Source organism: Magallana gigas, chromosome 2 (genome assembly GCF_963853765.1).
Source record: "Magallana gigas chromosome 2, xbMagGiga1.1, whole genome shotgun sequence".
Classification (NCBI taxonomy): Eukaryota; Metazoa; Mollusca; class Bivalvia; order Ostreida; family Ostreidae; genus Magallana; species Magallana gigas.
The window spans coordinates 17,714,068-17,735,781 of NC_088854.1; the positions used below are offsets into that span (position 1 = coordinate 17,714,068).

At 34.2% G+C, this 21,714-nt stretch overlaps 2 protein-coding genes and 1 non-coding gene across 3 annotated transcripts; 1 reads left to right on the top strand and 2 right to left on the bottom strand.

Annotated features, from left to right (window-relative positions):
• Window positions 1-5,088: 5,088 nt before the first annotated feature.
• LOC105338261 (uncharacterized) lies at window positions 5,089-14,785 on the bottom strand. The gene is made up of 3 exons (XR_010710833.1): window positions 14,711-14,785; window positions 14,299-14,433; window positions 5,089-5,220 (listed from the first exon to the last, which is right to left on the bottom strand). It is a non-coding gene; the product is annotated as an uncharacterized protein (transcript).
• On the top strand, window positions 6,294-9,423 carry LOC136272764 (paraneoplastic antigen Ma3-like). Its single transcript, XM_066075308.1, is given in 2 exon segments — window positions 6,294-7,903; window positions 7,905-9,423. Coding segments are annotated over 2 exon segments (1,236 nt in total). The 5' UTR covers window positions 6,294-7,264; the 3' UTR covers window positions 8,502-9,423.
• Window positions 14,786-15,413: 628 nt separating the features above from the next.
• Window positions 15,414-20,628, bottom strand: LOC117680663 (IgGFc-binding protein-like). Its single transcript, XM_034446618.2, has 4 exons — window positions 20,610-20,628; window positions 16,713-17,992; window positions 16,210-16,300; window positions 15,414-15,484 (listed from the first exon to the last, which is right to left on the bottom strand). The coding sequence occupies exons 1-4, from the start codon at window positions 20,626-20,628 to the stop codon at window positions 15,423-15,425; spliced, it is 1,452 nt and encodes a 483-aa protein (XP_034302509.2). The 3' UTR covers window positions 15,414-15,422.
• Between the last annotated feature and the right edge of the window lie 1,086 nt (window positions 20,629-21,714).

Consider the following 21,714-nt stretch of genomic DNA (forward strand, 5'->3'; position numbering starts at 1 on the left):
GATTAAAACATACTTTATAACAAAATCTGTTCTGTCTCTTGAGATGGTTGTATTTCTCGTAGATTGGATGGAGTTTATGATAAAATCCGCCTTCTCCTTCCAATTCTTCTGCACTGTTACATCGGATTTCGTTATAAATTGACCTGAAGTCAACAATTTAGGTTTCTGCCGTACCCATGATGACATTCTCGGTACATCAGCCTCATTTGCATCATCCTCCTCAATCAAATTCCTCTTCCTCAGATTCCTCTGAAATATCTTCAATATCTTCAGAAATTGCTGGTTCCTGAGTCTCTGTGTTTACAATATTTTGTGGAATATTCTAGATCTTCTAGATCACTAACCACAATATCTTCATAACTCTGCTCACTATAAATGCTCTGACCATCATCAGAAGCCTCCGCATATATCTCTACTGCAGGCTTTTTTTTATAGGCAATGGTGTTGGTTTGTTGTATGATATAAATCAATGGGGTATAGTAAATTTCGATGTAAAGTTCTCTCTTTTCCATCTCCATTATCCTTTCTGACTGTATAGTCTGGAATCTGGCTATTCGGCTGTGCTATAATGATATAGGGTTCTTCTTCCCATTTATTGGCTAACTACTGGTTTCCTTCAAACTGAACTACTCTAACGAAAACTCTGTCTCCGACTTCTAACACAGCACCCCTCATATTCCTATCATATTGTTCCTTTTGCTTTTGTCTGGACTTATTCTGCTACCTTAAAGGCTAAATTGTAGGCTTCAACCAGTCTTTCTCTAAGATCTGTAATATATTTTGTTTGTAGTTTTCTATTCTTTTCTTTTACTAATCCAAAAGCTATATCAATGGGTAAATTTGGCTGTCTACCGAACTTTAAGAAATACGGAGATAGACCTGTCGATTCATGCCTGGTACAATTATAAAAATGAACTAATGTTGATACATACGATTTCCAATTCAATTTTTGCTTCGGGCCTAAAGTTCCTAACCTGTTAAGAAATGTTCTATTAAACCTTTCTGTCATTCCATTTCCCATCGGGTGATATGGAGTTGTCCTAGTTTTTTCTGTTCCCAAAATTTTACAAAGTTCCTTGATTAAGTTTCCCTCAAAATTGGCTCCGTGGTCTGAATGAATGCGTTTTGGAATTCCGTAATTAACTATAAAGTGATTGAATAAAACTTCTGCTGTTGTTCGAGCTGTTTGATTTCTGGTGGGATATGCTTGTGCAAAACGAGTAAAGTGATCCGTTACTTTTAAGATATTTTGATATACCATATAATCATCCATTGTTATGGATATTCGACATTATCTAGTCAAGTCTTTAACTGACTTTAAAGACTATTGAGAAAAGGCAAGATAATGCTCATGCAAATAGCTGTAATGCGATAATAACTACATGTACCTATGTATGATACCATTCAGAAATGTATAACTACTGCATATTTATTTTATATTGGTTGGTTGAATAGAAAAAGATGACATTTGAGGAGCAAATAGTAACTTTTTATTAAGTAAAATAAATCCATTTCATTTCTGTGCATGCGTGAGAACTGCAATATTTAACACAAACCAGTCAAATATTTTGTAATTTCCTCTAACGTTTGGGGGAAATGACATTATAATAGGGCAGCCGTTACTATCTTCTGAAAAAATAATCTTAAATTTAATTCATTAATTAAATAAGAAGATATAAAACAATGTCTTTAATTAAATACATAAATGTTATGAAAGAAGTATATTCGAAAATATTTTAAGTCATAACAATTATGAGCATATACAATATTGATTTATTTACCATGCCATCTGCCTTATCATCCTGTAAACTGCATTATTTTTTTTATATAGTTACTTTTTCTCTACAGACGTACCACTTGGTTTGTAAGGAATTTAAATCTGTTAAATCTGCTATCTTTTAACAGTTTGCCTTCATACCTAAGATAAAAGTATCTGCATATTTGCAGATGTCTCATTAACTTGAAGAGGTTGTCATTACAAAGCAAGGGGGTAGTGGCAACACTCAATGATTGATAATGCAATAAGGCGATTGATATTTAATTATTATTTTTATACACGTGTATCACCAAAAAATACAAACTTATCTTTAATTGCCATTTTTTTCAAAATACTTGACTATTCAGAGGAGACTTGATTATGATGTAAATATTAATTTTTTGGTGAATTTTTTTAAATATTTTTTTATATCAATAGTTCTAAATTCAGATAATTCAGCTGTTATAGGTGAGATACATATCTTTATTCTGTTATTGTAAACAAAGGTCAGGCCATGTTTTTGTTCACATAATTGGATGCTTAAGAGAAAATACACAGTTTCATACTTTTATTGGGACAAATACTAGCTATTGATCATTGTTATTCAGAACGAACAAGGAAAGAAAAAAAATTACCTTACAAAAAACTGTGTTGACTGACTTAAAGTACTCCAATTAAGCACTTATTTTTTAAACATTTATATTTAAAAAAGCAATTTACGGAACAAATCGTGATCACGCCCCCTAAAATAAAATGTTTTTTCTTCACATATGATTTGACAGAAGTTGTGCAAAGATAAAGAATATTTTTTCACTACCTTGTTTTCATTGCAGTGGCATGAAATATTTATTATGCTCTTCATATGCTAATACGCTTGTAGTTTATAAAGTTTTAGTGCATATTTTTTTTTTAAATAATGGAATTTGAATTTTATAATTTAGAAATGACAATAATGTATAGCAAAGTACATAGAAGAGTTTAATAGGGGTTAACTCCAGGAAAGTTCCTACGTACTGTTATGACTGACCTTTGTCGAATCAAATCGTAGCTAGGCGGAGTTAAGACATTGCCGCTCGTGACTTGAATGAGAGAGAGAGAGAGAGAGAGAGAGAGAGAGAGAGAGAGAGAGAGAAAGAGAGAGAGAGAATTGAGCACATTATAAGTAGTGCCGATGAAAAAATAATCATTAGTTATAAACTTGCAAACAAATGAATTATAATCTGTGTATAAAAATTACATGTATATCCTATATCAGAATAACTTTTAAGCGTTTTAAAGAACAATTGTGACAATTTCTTTGGACGCGCGTCGTCGACAACATGTACATGTATAAAAATGACGTAACTAACCAACTAAATTTCTTACATTGGAGTCCAGGAGTACGGGCATTAAATATTTTGAAATGCGAACGAATGATCACTTATGAATTTAGATGTAGTAAAAAAGAAAGGCAACGCAGGCGGGTGCTTAGTGGAAAAATAAAACAATGACGGACAAATTCGTCCTAAGGTAAAGAATATTTCACACTGAGTTACCATGAAGAAAGTTTTTATACAAAGTAAATTTGCACCCTAATAGTATGTTTATTTCCAGGAAGATTCGGCAACTTTCATTAGAATACTAACGGTAACACTTTGAATAAAAACAGTTTCTTAAATATTCATACAATCTTCGATGTTTGACATTACCTCATCCCAATATCCATATATAGACATCGTTGTTCCCTGGTTAAAGAATTTCAAAACACTTCAAAGTTTCATAAATTTATAAGATTTAATAGACTTTGTCACTTATAACTATTGTTGATAGATAGTTCGCTCGATATGGTGGCATAGATATGCCACCACTTGTCAGATAATTATGTTAACTTCTCATATGATAATGTCGACTTGTCAGATATTTATGTCAACTTGTCAGATCTTTATGTTGACTTGTCAGAAAATAATCATAGTAACTAGAAACTCAATATTTCGTTGTCAAAGCATGTTAGTGCCACTAACTGCCAGTTACTTGTCATCATAATATCATATAAGTCGACATAAATATCTAACAAGTTTACATAATCATCTTACAAGTCGACATAAAGATCTGACAAGTTAACATAATTATCTGTCAAGGACATAAAGATCTGACAAGTTAACATCATTGTCTGTCAGAAAAAATAATACTTAAATAATAGAAAATAATAATGATATAATAAAAGTAAAAAATAATAGAAAAAATAAATAGTTTTAAAGAAAATTATCATTTATATTGTAAGTCGACTTGTCAGATAAGGATTTTGTTTGTCAGATGTTATGTCGTCCTGTCAAATAATTATGTCGACTTGTCAGATAATTATGTCGACTTGTCAAATAATTATATTGACTTAAAAGATGATTATGTCAACTTGTCAGATCCTTATGTCGACTTGTCAGAAAATATTATTTTAAATTGATGGCAGAAATTGGGCGTGGAAAGGTTAAAGTGTTGAATTCTTAAACACGTGAATAAGTGACAAGTCGATTTAAAGAACTGACAAGTGAACATAATTATCTGACAAGTCGACATCAAGATCTGACAAGTCGACATAATTATCTGACAAGTGATGGCAGATCTATGCCACCATAGCTCGATCATTTGCGTCATCTATAATTTACTCCATTCACCTGATAACTCTCTCTCTCAAATTATGGACAAATGTCAGTAAAAACATTACGTAACAACTTTTCTGGAGTAAATGCCTATTAAACGCATCTATGTATTTTGCTCTAATTGGTTCCTCAAATCAAAATGACCTAATAATAATGCATTCCAATTTTTTATTTCAAGAAAAACAAAAATCGTTACGAAATATTCATATAATGGATGTTATTCATATTAAATTTTCTACGCCCATTTAAGTTGTCATTATTGCAGAGAACATGATAGAAGTGATGTGTTATTTAAAAGTATTGTTGTTATACCCCTGTAAAACAGTTACTATATAACGCTATACGAATAAAAGTCCAGCATTTTGACTGTTGGACTGGGACTGTTAGATTGGAACTGTTAAAATCGACTGTTAAAAAAGACTGTTGATCGGTGACGTCACATTCCGCGAAAACGTGTTAATGATTAGAAGGGGTATAATAAAACAGTTGTTGACTGTGTCTCGGGCAACAGTTGATCTGTCGGACCGCCTCGCAAACTGTTGCCCGCGGCCTTCGGCTACGCTAAGTTAAACAATCACTTTAAACATTGTTTGCAAATCTACATATACATGGGTCGAATACTAGGGGCTCCGAGAGGTAACTTGACCGTACTCCTTCTCTTTCGTCTATATCGTTTTTCATCTTCATCGTCATCATCATCCCGGTCTTTGAGTAGACCCCAGCATTTCTTACAGCACACCCCGATAGCACCCAGTACAACGATAGCGACGCCACTGGTTATTCCAATCTCCATCAAAGTGAACCACTGTGGTCTAATCTGATCCATGCTTACTTATAAATGAAAATTTTTAAAACACGTTAATGTAAGGATAAAACTAAACATGAAAAATCAAAAGTTTGAATTTTATTTGCCTGTAGTTTCTAAGAATGATGCTAATAAATGGGTTGTATTCAATGTAAGTATTTTTTCCAGATCTAACTAACATATATTTGTAACCCGTGTAAGTAATTAATATATAATGTTTGTCTATTTGTAAACGTAATTGTTTCTGTGTGCATGTGTGTGTGTTTTATTTACATCTCCAGGTGAGATTGTCCACGTGTAATTATTTATTTTTATTTGACCATTCGACTACCCGTTTGACCTGTCTGACAACATTCTAAATTTAACTTCTACTAACCAATCTTCCCGCCTAACTAACCAGGCCCGCGCACACTTTGTCTTGCCTTGAGAGGGGACAGACCTGCATGAAGATTAAGCGCAAGCTTTGTCTGCGATTAGCTGCCGGTGTCTGGTAATTCTTGTGTAATTTATTACTTATAAATATATTCTATGTTTATAATTTAACAATTCCATGCTATATATTAAATAATCTTTATCCAAGTTATTGTACCGTATTCTGAGATAATTGTCAAATGAGTCAATGTTGTATGTTTCAGGTTTTTCGTATATATTGAATAAATACATTGTATGACCCTCACTGGTGTTCTGTCTACTGCCTGGGTTACAAATGGCGCCCACGTAAAATTTTGAAAAACCAGACACTACGGAAGATCCACATTTTTCAAGATTGTCCTTATTAGCCGGCCGGCGATAAACTGAGACGGAAGGAGAGAGCCAGAGAGCCAATATTCCTATCCAACTCTACAGGACATACTGTGCACAGTGGTATACGTATTTCTGGTGGATACAGCTTTTCAACAAGTGTAAATTTATAGATATGAAATTTGTTTCATTCATGTTGGAGAAGAAAACCGATTGGGGAGCGTGAAGCCACCTCGAGGCGCGGATCCTGTGAAGTCTATGTACGTAGCCGAGGAGTTCCGAATTCATATTCCGGATTGCGCGCAAGAAACAAACACCCGGCAACTTCAGACAACGTGGATTGATTCAAAGAAGTGATAGAAGGTACTGTACAAAGTTTTTCAGCTGAATGTGGTGTGCGTTCGTGTGAAACAAATTGTCTGTTTGTCGTTTCATGTTAGTAGGCCTACACAAAGTTTGTTTATCTGACGAAGCTTAGAGTTAAATAGGGGATTTCCCAGAATTACTGTTCTATTTTTAGAAAACACATGTAAATATTCTGTGTGAATTTAATTTAGCTAATACTGTGTTTCATGTAGTTAGTTTGAGTAGTTAAGGTAGTTAAGTTAGTTAAGGTATTTTTTTTGGTGCACCAGGTTCAATTTTTTTTTAAACTGTTTATTAAGGGGTCTTAATTGTCAGCTGTTCTGTATTATACATTCATTTTTATACAGTGATTGTTTCATCACATAGTAAACAGCTGATTAGCAAATGTAATTCATGAGACTTGTTTATGTTTAATTAGTTTTATTACAGAGTAGTTATTATAGTTGAAAAGTTAGAGGCAGCAGTTGTAAAAATCCCAACCAGCATGCAGCTCACTAATTACTAACAATTTTCTTACAGTATCAAGAAGACAAGTGGACGTAGACGCTGACTTACTGTACTCTGTACACGAATGAATGATGTTTGAGTGCATTTTCTCTTAATTTTACTTAGTTTATTGTAAATAAGTTTATTGTAAATAGGATTTAGAGGGAAGTTTTATACATACAGGTACTAAAAAAAAAAAAAAAAAAAAAAAAAAAATCTTTGTCAACTTAAGCTCATGTAAACAGGGTCTTAGACAATAAGGGATCCAGGTTTTGTTGATATAAGGTCAGTTTAAACAAGGAGTTGAGATTGAATATTAGAACTGGGTTTGTGTTTTTTGGTATTAATTCCTAGTGATTCAAATTTTGATTTGAGGTGTTATTTTTCCTAAAGGTCATTGATTTTTGTTACTGGGTAGATGATTTTGTTTATATGCTGTTTTGAAAGTAGAAGTGTTTCCTTGGTTCGGTTTGGGGGATGTCTAATACGTCAATAGCAGATAAGATTAAGTTGTCATTTGAAAATAAGGAGAAAGAAATGGATGAGGAATTGAAACTTAACTTTGCAGGTGTTTCAGATGAAGATGGGTTTGATTTTGCTGGTCTACCAAATGTTAGTACACCTAAGGGTCAGTTGAATGAGGGTGAAAATAAAGAGCAAAAACCTTATGTTCCTAAAGAAATTCAACATGAATTTAACTTGCCTTTAAAACCAGAAGTTATGAAACAAAAAGGTGCTATCCCGAAAATGCCTAATAAAACAGGTATTAAAGATAGTAATCCAGGTTTCAATCTTGGGAACAATACTTCCACTCAGGTTTATGAAGTCACTAATAATGTCCCTAGAATTCCACAGTTCTCAGGTGATGAACCTCCTCAGAAGGGGGATGTGTCTTACAAAGAATGGCGTTTTGAGGTGCAATGTTTAGTAAGTGACCCTGACATAAAACCAAACTTGTTGATACAAAGTATAAGAAGGTCATTAAGAGGTACTGCTAAAACTATGCTCATACCGTTGGGGGAAAGAGCAACTGTTAAACAAATTCTGTCAAAGCTTGATGTTTTGTTTGGTGAGATTTCAACCAACGGTATGATTATGCAAGAATTTTTTTAATGCTTTCCAATTACCTGGTGAGTGTGTCACAACATTTGGTTGCAGACTTGAAACCATGCTTCAGACTGCAATTGATAATGGTTATTTAGAAAGAACTGCAAAGAATGATTTGCTTAGACACAAGTTCTGGACATCGCTCAGTTCAGAGAATTTAAAAGGTCAAACAAGGCACAAATATGATTCCATAAAAAATTATGACAAGCTTTTATTAGAAATAAGAAGGGTAGAGAGAGAGATTTTTATTTCAAACTCTAAAGACAGAAAACCAGTTCATCAATATGGGATGTCAGTAGATGAGGATGACTTGGAAGAGAAGTTGAACAAGAAAATAGGTGAATTAGAACAAAGATTAGAAGGTAAGATGGATGACAAATTCAACAAAATCTTAGAGAAGCTAGATGGAAGACCAGGAACCCAGTATAACAGGTATGAACAGGGAGAGAGGACAAATTACCACAGAGGTTCCAGAGGGAGAGGGTACCAAAGAGGTAATTTCAGAGGAAATTTCAGAGGAAATTATTCTGATAAGAGAAATTATCAAGTTCAGGATCAAGGGCAAAGAGGATACCAAGCTACAAAGTCGAGTAACCCAAACGCATGAAGGTCTCTGATGAGGGCCGACCAGGGACCGAAGACAATTTTCAAGGCCAATCATACAAGTGTGAGTTAATAGGTGAGTCTAATGAAATAGAGATAGTTGTTGAAGGTGAAAATGTAAATGCACTTATTGACAGCGGGTCAATGATTACTACTTTGTCAAAAACAGGTTATAATTCATTGAAAAAACAACCTGAAATGAGAAATTTAACAAGCTTGGGTTTAGAAGTCTCTATTGCAGATGGTTCATTGTTGAAGTACATGGGCTATATAGAGTGCTGTATAACAATTCCATTTATGGACATAGATTTAGCTGTCCCTGTGTTAATTGTACCAGACACTAACTTTAACAAAACCTGTCCTATGATCATAGGTACAAATGTACTAAGACTCTGTAGAGATTTAAGTGATGCTACTCAAAGTCTCAGTGAAATACCCAAACAATGGAAGAATGCATTTGAGGGCTTAAAATGTCAATCTTACTGTGTACGGTCTGTGTCTAAGAAGACAATTATGGTAGAACCAAATGAATCAGTAATGGTCAAAGGGTTTACTAAGGGTATTCCTGTCAAAGAGCATATGACGGTAGTTACTGAAAACTGTAATAGTGATTCCACTTTTACGGTGTGCCCCAGAATAGTAAAGTTGTCCACTCTGACTTCAAAACCATGTGTACAAGTTAAGATATGTAACATCTCTGCAAAGCCTATTTCGATAAAACGTGGTACTGTGCTTTGTAGTCTACAAGAGGTTAAGGTGGTAGATGACCTTATGCCCATACAAGCACCCCAACCCAATACTATACAGTGTGACCCTATAGAGTTAGGAGTCAAAGTTGATTCCAATGCACTGAGTGACAAGCAATATGAGTATGTGAAGTCCATCCTTAGGGAATATAGTCATGTATTCTCAACAGGTCCATTAGACTTGGGAAAAACTAACTTAGTTAAGCATTCAATTAAGTTAGAGGACCATACTCCATTTAAACAACCATACCGCCGCGTACCACCTGGTATGTATGACGAAGTGCGTCAACATATTAAAGAAATGTTAGATGCGGGAGTGATAAGAGAGTCAAATAGTAATTACTCCTCCAATGTCGTACTTTGCCGGAAATCGGACGGTTCATTGCGGTTTTGTTTAGATATGAGAATGTTGAATGCAAAAACGCGAAAAGATTGTTACATGTTGCCACGGTTCGATGACATTATTGATACCCTTTATGGCGCGAAATTTTTCAGCAAACTTGACCTAAGATCAGGCTACTGGCAGGTGGAGTTAGAAGAAAGAGACAAGCATAAAACGGCATTTTCAGTGGGTAACTTGGGCTTTTTCGAGTGTAACAGAATGAGTTTTGGTCTCACAAATGCACCGGCCACATTCCAGAGACTCATGGAAAAGTGTATGGGGGAAAAGCATTTGCGAGAATGTTTAATATTTTTGGATGATGTTTTAATCTTTTCAAATTCTTTTGAGGAACATTGTGGAAGGTTGAAAAATGTTTTTTCCAAATTGATTGAACATGGTCTCAAGCTCAAACCATCAAAATGTGAATTGTTTAAAAAGTCAGTGACTTATTTAGGACACATTATTTCAGAAAAGGGAATAGAGACAGACCCGGAGAAATTGTCAGCTGTGAAGGAGTGGCCTGCACCTAGAAACCTCAAGCAGCTGAGACAGTTTTTGGGGTTTGCCGGCTATTATCGTCGATTTGTCCCACATTTTGCCCAGATAGTTGCTCCTTTGAATGATCTTCTGAAAGGACATGGAACCAACAAGCAGATGAAGAAATACACAAACAAGGTAAAACCTGTTCCCTGGAAGTGGTCTGATAAAGAGGATGAGGCATTTAAGGCTATTAAACAGAAACTTATCCAACCTCCAATTCTTGGTTTTGCAAATTACAAACTCCCATTTACTTTGCATACAGATGCTAGTAGTGTTGGTTTAGGGGCAGTTCTTTACCAAGTGCAAGACGGTAAGACAAAGGTTATAGCATATGCCAGTAGGGGATTACGACCAAGTGAGAGGAATTATCCGGCCCACAAGTTGGAATTTCTGGCTCTCAAATGGGCGATCAGTGACAAATTTCATGATTACCTATATGGAACATCTTTCCAGGTAGTCACTGATAACAATCCTCTTACCTATGTGCTTCATAAAGCTAAGTTAGATGCAACAAGCCAAAGGTGGGTAGCTGCATTGGCAAGTTATAACTTTACTTTAACCTACAGGCCCGGTCGGCAGAATGCTGATGCGGATGGATTGTCCAGACAGCCAGAGCTGTTCTCCGATGCTGTCAAGGCCATTTGCCAGTCTGTGTTATGTGCTGTACCATACTGTCATAGTATAGGAGCTGACTCTGTAGCTAATTATGAGGAGTCTGGAGATGTTCAACACATAAGTGATATAGATTGGAGAATAGAACAGAGGAAGGACAAGGTGATAGCAAGAGTGATAGGACTTATTGAACAAGGATTTTATCCCAACAGATTTACCAATAATGTGAAGAGAGAGATTTTTCCCGTCCAGAGATTTTGTAGGGAATGGAGGAAACTTCATCTTAAAGATGGGATTTTATACAGGAACGCGAAAATTGAGGACAGAGAGGTGAATCAGTTAGTTATCCCAGAGGTGTACAGAGAAGTAGTTTTTCAGGGAATTCATAGAGATACCGGTCATCCAGGTAAGGACAAGACTCTTTGGTTAGCTAAGCATAGGTATTTTTGGCCAGGTTTGGAAAGGGAAATTAGTCAGAAGGTAGACGATTGCCCTAGATGTATTAGGCGCAAAACCCCAGCAAAGCCTTTTGCTCTGTTGGTCCCAATTGAAAGTACACACCCTATGGAATTAGTGTGCATTGACTTTTTAAGTCTTGAGAAAAGCAAAGGGGGGACAGAGGATATATTGATCATAACTGATCATTTTACACGCTTTGCGCAGGCCATACCTTGCCGCAACCAAAGAGCCACGGTCACAGCAAAGGCATTATATGAAAATTTTTTCCTGCACTATGGTTTTCCAGAAAAACTGCATAGTGATCAAGGCAGGAACTTTGAGTCTAAGGTTATCAAGGAACTGTGTAAAATGTTAGGCATCAAAAAGACTCGCACCACTCCGTATCATCCATTGGGTAACGGATCAGCTGAAAGATTCAACCAGACCCTCCTAAAAATGTTAGGTACATTGGAACATGAACAGAAAGCAGATTGGAAATCACATGTAGCTCCTTTAGTCCAAGCGTACAATGCAACAAAGAGTGACGCGACAGGTTATTCTCCACACTTTTTAATGTTTGGGTGGCACCCACGGCTTCCTATTGATTCTTTTTTAGGTATCAATCCTGATGAGGAGGAACATAAGAATCACAGCGACTATGTTGGTAAGTTACAGATGAGAATGGAAACAGCTTTCAACATAGCAGCAGCTGAAGCAAAGAAGTCTGCAGAGAAGAACAAGGAGAGGTATGATGCTAAGATACGTGAAGCAAGGTTAGAAGTGGGAGACAAAGTGTTGACCAGAAATGTGGGGTTAAAAGGAAAAAATAAATTGGCTGATAAGTGGGATGAACCAATTTATATTGTGAAAGAGAAAATTCCTGATTTGCCAGTTTATAAAGTAAAAACAGAGGGCAGTAGAATGCGGACATTGCATAGGAACATGTTGTTACCCTGTCCCAATCTTTCAGAGGGGAAGAAGCTCCAGCCTAAAGAAAAGCATGACAGAGTGAGATCTAAAGGCACATCTGGTGGTTCAGTGATTGAAGAGCGGATGTCTTCTAATTCATCAGATTCTGATTCTGATGTGGCTATTATGAGATATGTTACTCGTACGACTGATAGGAACAATGATTCAGAGGATGTGGGTTCAATTTTTTCTGAGGAAGAAAGTTCTTTAACTAAAAATATATCTTTTCCTTTACAGAATGTTAACCAGTCACATCCGAGTGATCTTACAGAAGTGGATGAGTTTGCTGAACAGAATTTTAGTCATCCAGCCTCCATTGATCCTATGGAAGCAAATAAGATAGCAGAACAGAATTTTAGCCTTCCAACCCACATGGATTTGACAGAATTGAAGGACATGGCTAAGGAAGAAAACGAAGAGAATGAAGAGACGAAAACTACAAGGGAAAAGAATCCGCCTCTTAGACGATCAGGCAGAGAAAAGAGGAGACCAGATTGGTATGGGAATTGGACAGACAAGTAGTGAATAGAATGTTTTTATGTGGAAAAGACAAAGTGAAAGTGAATGATTTGATATTTTAACCATCTTTTATATTAATTGTCATAATTGTTGTCATATGGTTGTGTTTATAATTGAGGGTAATAAACTGAATTTGTACCTAATCCATACTGAATGTTGTTTAACTGAATCCCCAATATATAATATGCAAATTAAGCAACCCTAGGCAGTAATGCTATTTGAAAATTGCTGTTGATGTGAGAATTGATCGGTTTCAACTGTAAAGTTGTCATGGGTGCATTGTACATTTCTTGATCCATTTGTTGTTGATCATGGATGTTGGTCATCTGGGGAAAGTCTCAGTTAGAGGAATTGGATTGGATTAAGGTTTATGTATATGTTTGTAAATAGTGATTATTTGTTCTGATGATGGGTTTTATATATCAAGCTGGTGGTTTTCTTGAGTGAAGTTCCCTGATATTTAGTGTTTGTGCTATGGTGGTTATGATTGCTTGGTGATCAATAGAATTTTATTAATAAATAAATTGTTTATTTCAGACCATGTCAGGAGCCATTTAAACAAAAGGGGGGAATATGTAACCCGTGTAAGTAATTAATATATAATGTTTGTCTATTTGTAAACGTAATTGTTTCTGTGTGCATGTGTGTGTGTTTTATTTACATCTCCAGGTGAGATTGTCCACGTGTAATTATTTATTTTTATTTGACCATTCGACTACCCGTTTGACCTGTCTGACAACATTCTAAATTTAACTTCTACTAACCAATCTTCCCGCCTAACTAACCAGGCCCGCGCACACTTTGTCTTGCCTTGAGAGGGGACAGACCTGCATGAAGATTAAGCGCAAGCTTTGTCTGCGATTAGCTGCCGGTGTCTGGTAATTCTTGTGTAATTTATTACTTATAAATATATTCTATGTTTATAATTTAACAATTCCATGCTATATATTAAATAATCTTTATCCAAGTTATTGTACCGTATTCTGAGATAATTGTCAAATGAGTCAATGTTGTATGTTTCAGGTTTTTCGTATATATTGAATAAATACATTGTATGACCCTCACTGGTGTTCTGTCTACTGCCTGGGTTACATATTATTAGGCCGTAAATATCGACAATTTGTTTAAGTTTTGCCGGTCGTAAAAATAATGAATGTTTTATTCCTTTTCATCGCCTTGGTAACCAAGGTTATATCGGTTTGTCAATCTCCAAATAGATTCCAAAAAGTAATTTTTCTTTCAAGCAATTTTTTTAACAGTTCCTGTTTATCGATGGCTGTTATTGATGAAGCATATCATCACTACTGTGTTGTTTGACTTCAAGATCGAAATAATTATGACATTTGATATTGCAAAATTAATTATAAATCAACACTTTGATTTGAGCACAAAAATATATTTTTTATATATCCTGCTATTCTTCTTACATCTATATAAGTACGGGAATATTTCAAAATTAATATACATGTATTAGACGTAAGCGAAGCTTCTGAACACATCGTGTCGGCTCTAATTTTCGAGAAAATAGCTCATAATGGCACTCGTACTCTCAAGGAATTTTGAGGCAACAACATGAAAGTAAAGTTTAATCATACTTTCTTTCTTTGTCGTTGGTTGTTTTGTTGTCGTGGTCCGTGTCGATAATGTAGTTGGTGTAGTTTGTAAAGTTGGTCTAGGTGTTGAAATTGTGGATGTTGTTGTTAGTTTCGTTGTTGCAATTTTAGTCGTACCTTAAAATAAATAGATGCATATCATATAATATCGTATCAATTCATATCATATCACTAAAAATGTAACAATATTAATGAGCTTCGTGTGTGAATGAATATATTTTTGTATTATTACAATTTTATATTATATTCTATCAGCCATACAATAAACTTGCAATGAAAAATACAATTTATTTCTTACAGAAAATAGCCTATATTAGCATATGTACTCACTGGATAATATGTACAAAGTTTGAGGCAACAAATTGAAGGTAAAATGAAATCAGACTTAGCTCACTCTTTGTCGTTGGTTGTTTCGATGTCGTGGTCCGTGTTGTCAATGTAGTTAATGTAGTTGGTGAAAATGGTCTGGCTGTTAGCCAAAATGAAATTTAATTTAATGATTAAAGATTTTTAGCACATGTCGATACCGGTAAGTTAATGCACAAGGTTCAAAGTAACAATGAGTGCAGAAGTGACGTTATATTAGTGATTATATGTGTGTCCACAAGTGTAAGATTAAATGTAACTTTGCTCACTCTTTGTCGTTGGTTGTTTTGTTGTTGTGGTCCGTGTCGATAATGTAGTTGGTGTAGTTGGTCTGGCTGTTGAACTTGTGGATGTTGTTGTTAGTTTCGCTGTTGCCATTGAAGTCGTACCTTATAGTAAGGTTTTGCGTATCATATCATCTCATCAAAATGTAACAGTATTTCTAAATAGTCGTTTTGCAGTGTACAGAATCGTATACTTCCATTTTGCATTCCTTCATATATATATATATATATATATATATATATATATATATATATATATACACACACACACACACACACACACACACACACACACACACACACACACACACGATATTTGATTGCCAAAAAGAGAAACTGATAATATTATATGTTTGCATTTATCTTATTATCCTCAACATTTTATTGACATGTAGAATTTACATAATAGTGGATGTCTGAAGCAAAGTAAAGTTCTGAAAAATATACCTCATATTTTTAAAGACTCTTACTTAGTTCTATGATGCAATCTTCATTTTCCTTTCCATCCACATCATTGTCTGCAATCATGTTAATCGTTATAAATTCTAACTTATGGTGGCATATTTGTCATCCACAGAATTTTTGGTCAACATAGCATATCACATATATACATTAATTTAAATGTGGTTCAATATCAACCTTTCGTCATCCGTCTTTTATTCAAGGTGTCTTAAGCACTAAAAGTCAGCATATTTATATATGTATGTTAAATACAGATTCAAATATGAATTTGCAACTTAAGATCAACTATTAAGAGATAATTAATTAGACACTAATTGACGGGCAATTCGGTATATTTCATTTTCGATTACGCATACGAACCTCTCTATTACAGTAATGTAAAGAAATTGAGTAATGAGTTCCAAAATACGATTATACAATTTTTATAATGTATTATCTCGTTTTGTGGATGGCAGCATTTGCAAATCCAACAAATTTTAGTCAAAGATAAACTATCTCATCTTGTCGAGATAGTTATTGCAACAAAATGTAATAGCTTATAAGACTTGACGAGATAGTTATCTTGACTTTATGTGATATGCTATGTTGACCAAAAATTATGTGGATGGCAGAAATATGCCACCACACAAATTAACGATTTATCTATTTGCTACATTATTTCAAATATTGAAAGATAAACTATTTCTACATAACAAACTCTGTCAAGTTTCTTTTTCATAACTAAATATTTGGCTTGTCATAAAACTGATAAAATAAATAGTAGTATACAGCTACAGTTAACCTTTAGAGTCATTGCATATCTCTTCATCCACTCGTCCATCACAATCATTGTCTAAACCATCGCCAACTACCATAGGTTGAGGCTGACATTCCTGTGCAGTAGAAAATAAATTTATATGAAAACGCCCCTCTATGGTGTTAAATGCGAGTATCAAGGTAGAAAATGTTGCAAAATAAAATTTAGAACTCATGTTGGTACAATGTTATCCGTTCTTTTTATGACTTTAGTTCTGTGGACAGAGTATGAAAATATCTTACAAATATACACAAATGTCAAGGGATACATGTAAACGTGAATAATATGTATTTTTGACATCAACATTTGAAATCAATTTTGGAAACTTTTTGTTTTGCATTATATGTACACGTACCATAAACCAGACTGTTAAATTAGATGCATTTTATTTCTCAAGTGTATAACGACAGCCGTAGTCCGTTACAAAAACTACACGTTATAAAAACGTTGTCAATCTTCTTCGATTACTACCTCCTTGCACGTAATACCTGATTGATTGGTGTGAATCTTTGACCGACCGGAAAAGCGTACGATTCATGATATGCTCCACCGTATAAAATGCCCCCAAGTGGTAACACTCCTGATGAATGTTTCAAGGTGTGACTGCCATGTGGGATCGTAAGGTAACCAATCGAGATATTGTTGATTTGAGCAACATTGGAAAAGCCTCCCTGTGGAATGGGGTTATTATCCAGAACCAACTCTTTGTAGGACAGACCTTCCATCAGGAAAATAAATGTGTTCTTGAAGTTTTTGTTTTCGGATGATTTTGGTGTCAAGAAAGAGTAAAAAACATTGCTTTGCTCTATTGGTGGAACAAGAGTCATAGCAGGATCGCCATTATGTCCACCATGTGCACTAGGAATATACTGAACTGTTAAGATAGGTTTGTTGGATGAAATAAAGTCAGCATTTGAAACTCTTGTTTCGTAAAACTGTCCAGCTTGTAATGTGTGTTTCCCATTATGTTTATTACTAATCACCGTGTCGTCTTCACTTGTCAAAACTCTGATAAAGTTAGGACTAGTATTAGGAACAGGACTCATTATAAATTGTTTACCCCAAACATTCACAGGAGGTATTTGTTCCTCGATGTGATCTTTTGAAGTTCCTTCTCCAATGTTTGTTACCGTTGTTCCTCCAAAAACAGATATTTTCTGTGATGATTGAACAAAGGTTCCTGTTAGGTCACCTTTACATTGGAGTTGCAATACCTCAAATCTACTAATAGTGGTATTAAGCCAGTCATTATTTTCATACATTTTACTCTCAAGATTAATTTTCCCCCTATTTGTTGACTTTATCTTTATTTGCAGTGTAGTTCCTTCTTCTGTGCCTACTATTACAATTGTAGATTTAATGAAACTTGCATAAACGGAAAAAAAGGAGGGTACAAAATATTGTGTTCCTAACACATCAATAGGTATTCCAAGAAATCCATCTGTTGAATGATGAGCCTCGTTAATGCCGAAAACGACAATTTCATCCGATGAAATGATATGGACAGCTTTATGGAACCGTCCTGTTCCATGAACTCTGAGAGACTTTGGAAGTGTTACCTCTCTAACAACCCCTTTACTCACTGTTATGTTTTCTCCAGAGTAAATATCTTTCGCAAGAGGAGCTGATATTGAAACGCTAACGATTCCAAGATTCGAAGTTGTTATAAATACTTTTAACGGGATTTGTGAAGCACGCCCCTGAGTTCGGGATGCTTCCATGAATCCAATGATGAAATCTTTCCCAGCATTGTCTGGTACTTCTTTACCTAGTAAAATCAAGGGAGCATCAAATAAGTTAAAAATTCAATGAGACGAATTTCTTTGCAATTAACCTTTTCCTATTATCCTATAATTTTAATCGAAACTAAATTTGTTCTTCATAACACCTTATATGTCATAAGTTCATGTGCTTATTACTCTATGTTTCACATGATACGCAGTTGAATTAAGCTCTGTTGTGATAACATGTGCATGTTTTATGGGACATTACCTGTATATATATCTGATAGAAAAGTTTAAAATCGAAGAACAAATGTCTTTTAGTCTAAGTCCAGTCAGAAAGATTTGTTTCGATTCATCACCTTAAGGTTAAAAATATTCAAATAAGAAAATAATATTCGGTCAGTATCATACATGGTCATCTTAAACTTTCCGCTACTTTAACGTTATTATGACGTCACAATGAACTTTTGCTTATTGACGTTACTACGTTACATATTAGTCATTTGTACATAACTGCCTGAAAAGCCGGGAATGGCGAAAAAGTTTGCAGTAAATAGGATCAATTTGTGATTTTATTCTGGATATTTATTATTTTTAAATTATTTAAAACTGTGCCAATTTATGTTTTGTTGTATTAGGAAATTATATATATATATATATATATATATATATATATATATATATATATATATATATATATATATATATATATATATATATATATATATATAAAGCACTAAAAATAACCAACGACACGAACAATAAAGTAAAATATTGTCAAATTTTCGGGAAAACCGTCCCTTCTTCAGGACAACAAAATAAAAACTACATAAGAAAGAAGAAAAACATCTACAAAACAAGCACTAAACTACAAACTAAATAATATATAAAAACTAGATAATGTATAAACACTTGACCAAAACGTGGCAGCTACATCTTTGTATTTAAGATTTCGAGCCCGAGAAAGAAAAATCCCGTCCGACACAGCGGACGGTCTGTAAAGAAGTGCTGAAAGATAACGCGAACGAATTAACTTGCTAATTGGGGGTTGCTGTTAATTAAGTTGTACTAGTAAGATAATTCGTAGTGAAAGTTTGTAGGGAAGATTGGTCCTGTAAAAGACCACAGAAATAATCATGAATGTAAAAAATAATGAAAGTAAATAAAGAAAATAAAATGGATAGAGAACAATTAAAAATAACAAAACCGATAAAGGAAAGAGCTAATAATTTGAAAAATAACATGATTACTAGTTTGTATATGGACCCAAAAAGATGAAGATGGTGATATTGCTACGAAAACAAATCAGTACTTAGTTGATGTTCATTTTGGTGAAGTCACTTAATATGTTAATGCCGTCAGGGCGGAATGACTTCAGTCTATGCATCCAAAATTTTTCTTTATTTTTTCTCTCCGCATCTGTCCAGTTAGGGTTGTGATCAATGACCAAAACCATCATGTCCTCCCATTTGTGACCATCTAAGTTAATTAAGTTAATTAAGAAGCACTAGCAAACCAACAACACTCGTAATCTAAAGTGTCGGATCAAAAGATACACGGTTATAAGATGAGATATAAAAAAGCACTTGGGCATTATGCCACGTTAAAGTAATCGTCGAGTTTTGACTGCTTTGATTTACTGGCGTGTATGAACTTTTCAATTTCACACAGATAAGTAAAGAGACGTTCTGGGGCATTTAAACTTATTTCAAGACATTGCCTCAACGAATGTCTGTGCCATCGTCCGGATTTGGAAGATCTGTCGATTCTACGACTTTGTTATCATTGTCGGCGCTGTTTGGTTCAGAGTTAACGCCAAGAATATCGTTGACGATGTCATCTTCGGGTCTTGTCTCAACACTTATCACGTTCTCGTCCACACGTGTACCGAGAGGAACAATGAGCACAACTCAAAACTCCTAAATTCCTTGTAAGCCCGTGAACACTTTTAACTATTTACATCACTACACAAGACAAATTTAAAATTCTTACGTTTTTTCTTTAATAAATTCTGTTGAAAAATTATATTCGATATAGGAATTTTCCCGTTTTATAAAGGATTATATAAGGACTCTGCCGGGACTTGAAAAAAAAAAACGAGTTTTGCTGTGTATATATATATATATATATATATATATATATATATATATATATATATATATATATATATATATATATATATATATATATATATATATGCAACACCTACGAGATATTGAAATACATAGTCATAAGTGAAGAGAAACGTAAACTTCTGAAATATGGAAATATTGACTATATGGGACTTGTCGTATAATAGCCATGATACATGAGTATTAATGACTACAGTTGCATCTTTAAACCATAAAAACTGTTACATGTGCATGAAAACTGTTACGCTTGGGTGAATTTTTTTAATAAAATTTATTCTATAAAATCCACTATTACTTAGTTCGTGGGATGCTTTGGCAAATATTACTGTCATATTGAAAAAATGGTCATTTCTAGAAAAACAAGACAAACAAGTTAATTTGGCGTCGCGTAAAACACATTAACAACTTATGAGATAAAAAATCCTTAACATTATTAGACTTTTATATTTGAAATATATTTTTTAATAGTTATAATATTAACCGTTTCGGTGGCTAGTTAAAAAAAAATTACCTGCATTATGTCACTTACCTATACAGGAAACATCCATCGACAAAAAGACGAGTAAAATCATTTTTGTTTTGTCCTTCATTTTCTTTTTTTAAAAAACCTAAAAAAAAAAGAAGTTATGCACAAAAGCACAGAAGGCTCATATGAAATTTGAGATTCAAAATACGATATTCGAAGTTCAAAGTCCGAGATTCAATATCTAAATTAACCAATCAAATAATGGATTTGGAAACCTGTATCCTAACAAAATCATATTGATCAAATATAGATCTTCCAAACATGTTTTTATCTACAAACAAATGCATATCATCTCTTATATATACCATGGGTATATAATACAAAATGGTTAAATCAACCTTAATGAATTATCTCATAAGGTATGAATAATCAAATTAGTGATAACATAGTGTTCTTCGCGAACCTGAGTGTGTTTTTCTCTTTCATATATTTTTAAAATTTGAATAATGAAAATTATTGGAGTGATTTAAGTTATGACACGAAATCTGATGATAGGATCAACCTATCAAAAGAGAGGTTACCAGTAATGAGTATAATGAAGTTCAGACACCATCATTCAATTAACAAGTTCTATTGGGGGGGGGGGGGGTAGCATGGAAAAGGAAGCTTTATATCACTATCTGGGGGAAGGGGGCATTTAATGTCTTATATATCAGCTAGCGGTAATGAAAAAAAATAATCAATTTTCTGAAAATTGTCCGTAGATGGGTTGTACCAGTGTTTCAATTTCAGTATATAGATATATCTAAAAAAAAAATTCAACTAAAAAGTAGGAGGCAGGCATTACTGCCCCCTTCTTTTTATTTGCTGCTTACATGAAAGAATATGATCACGCTTTATGCAAGGAAAAACAAACGTTTCTGTATCATAAAACAGTTCTCATTGTTGAAGAAAACAGTGCCTGGTTATGATTGAAACCATTTTCATAGTTATAGATATCGAGTAAGCATATAAACCGGAATTTTACCCAAATATATTTACATCTACTATGTATAATTTCCTCTTTTTCTTACGGAAAAATATAGTCAATTCATAGCTCTATAGAAAAAGCCAAATTGAAATTTACACGCCCCATTTATCGATTGGTCGAAATCTACAGCGGCTGAAA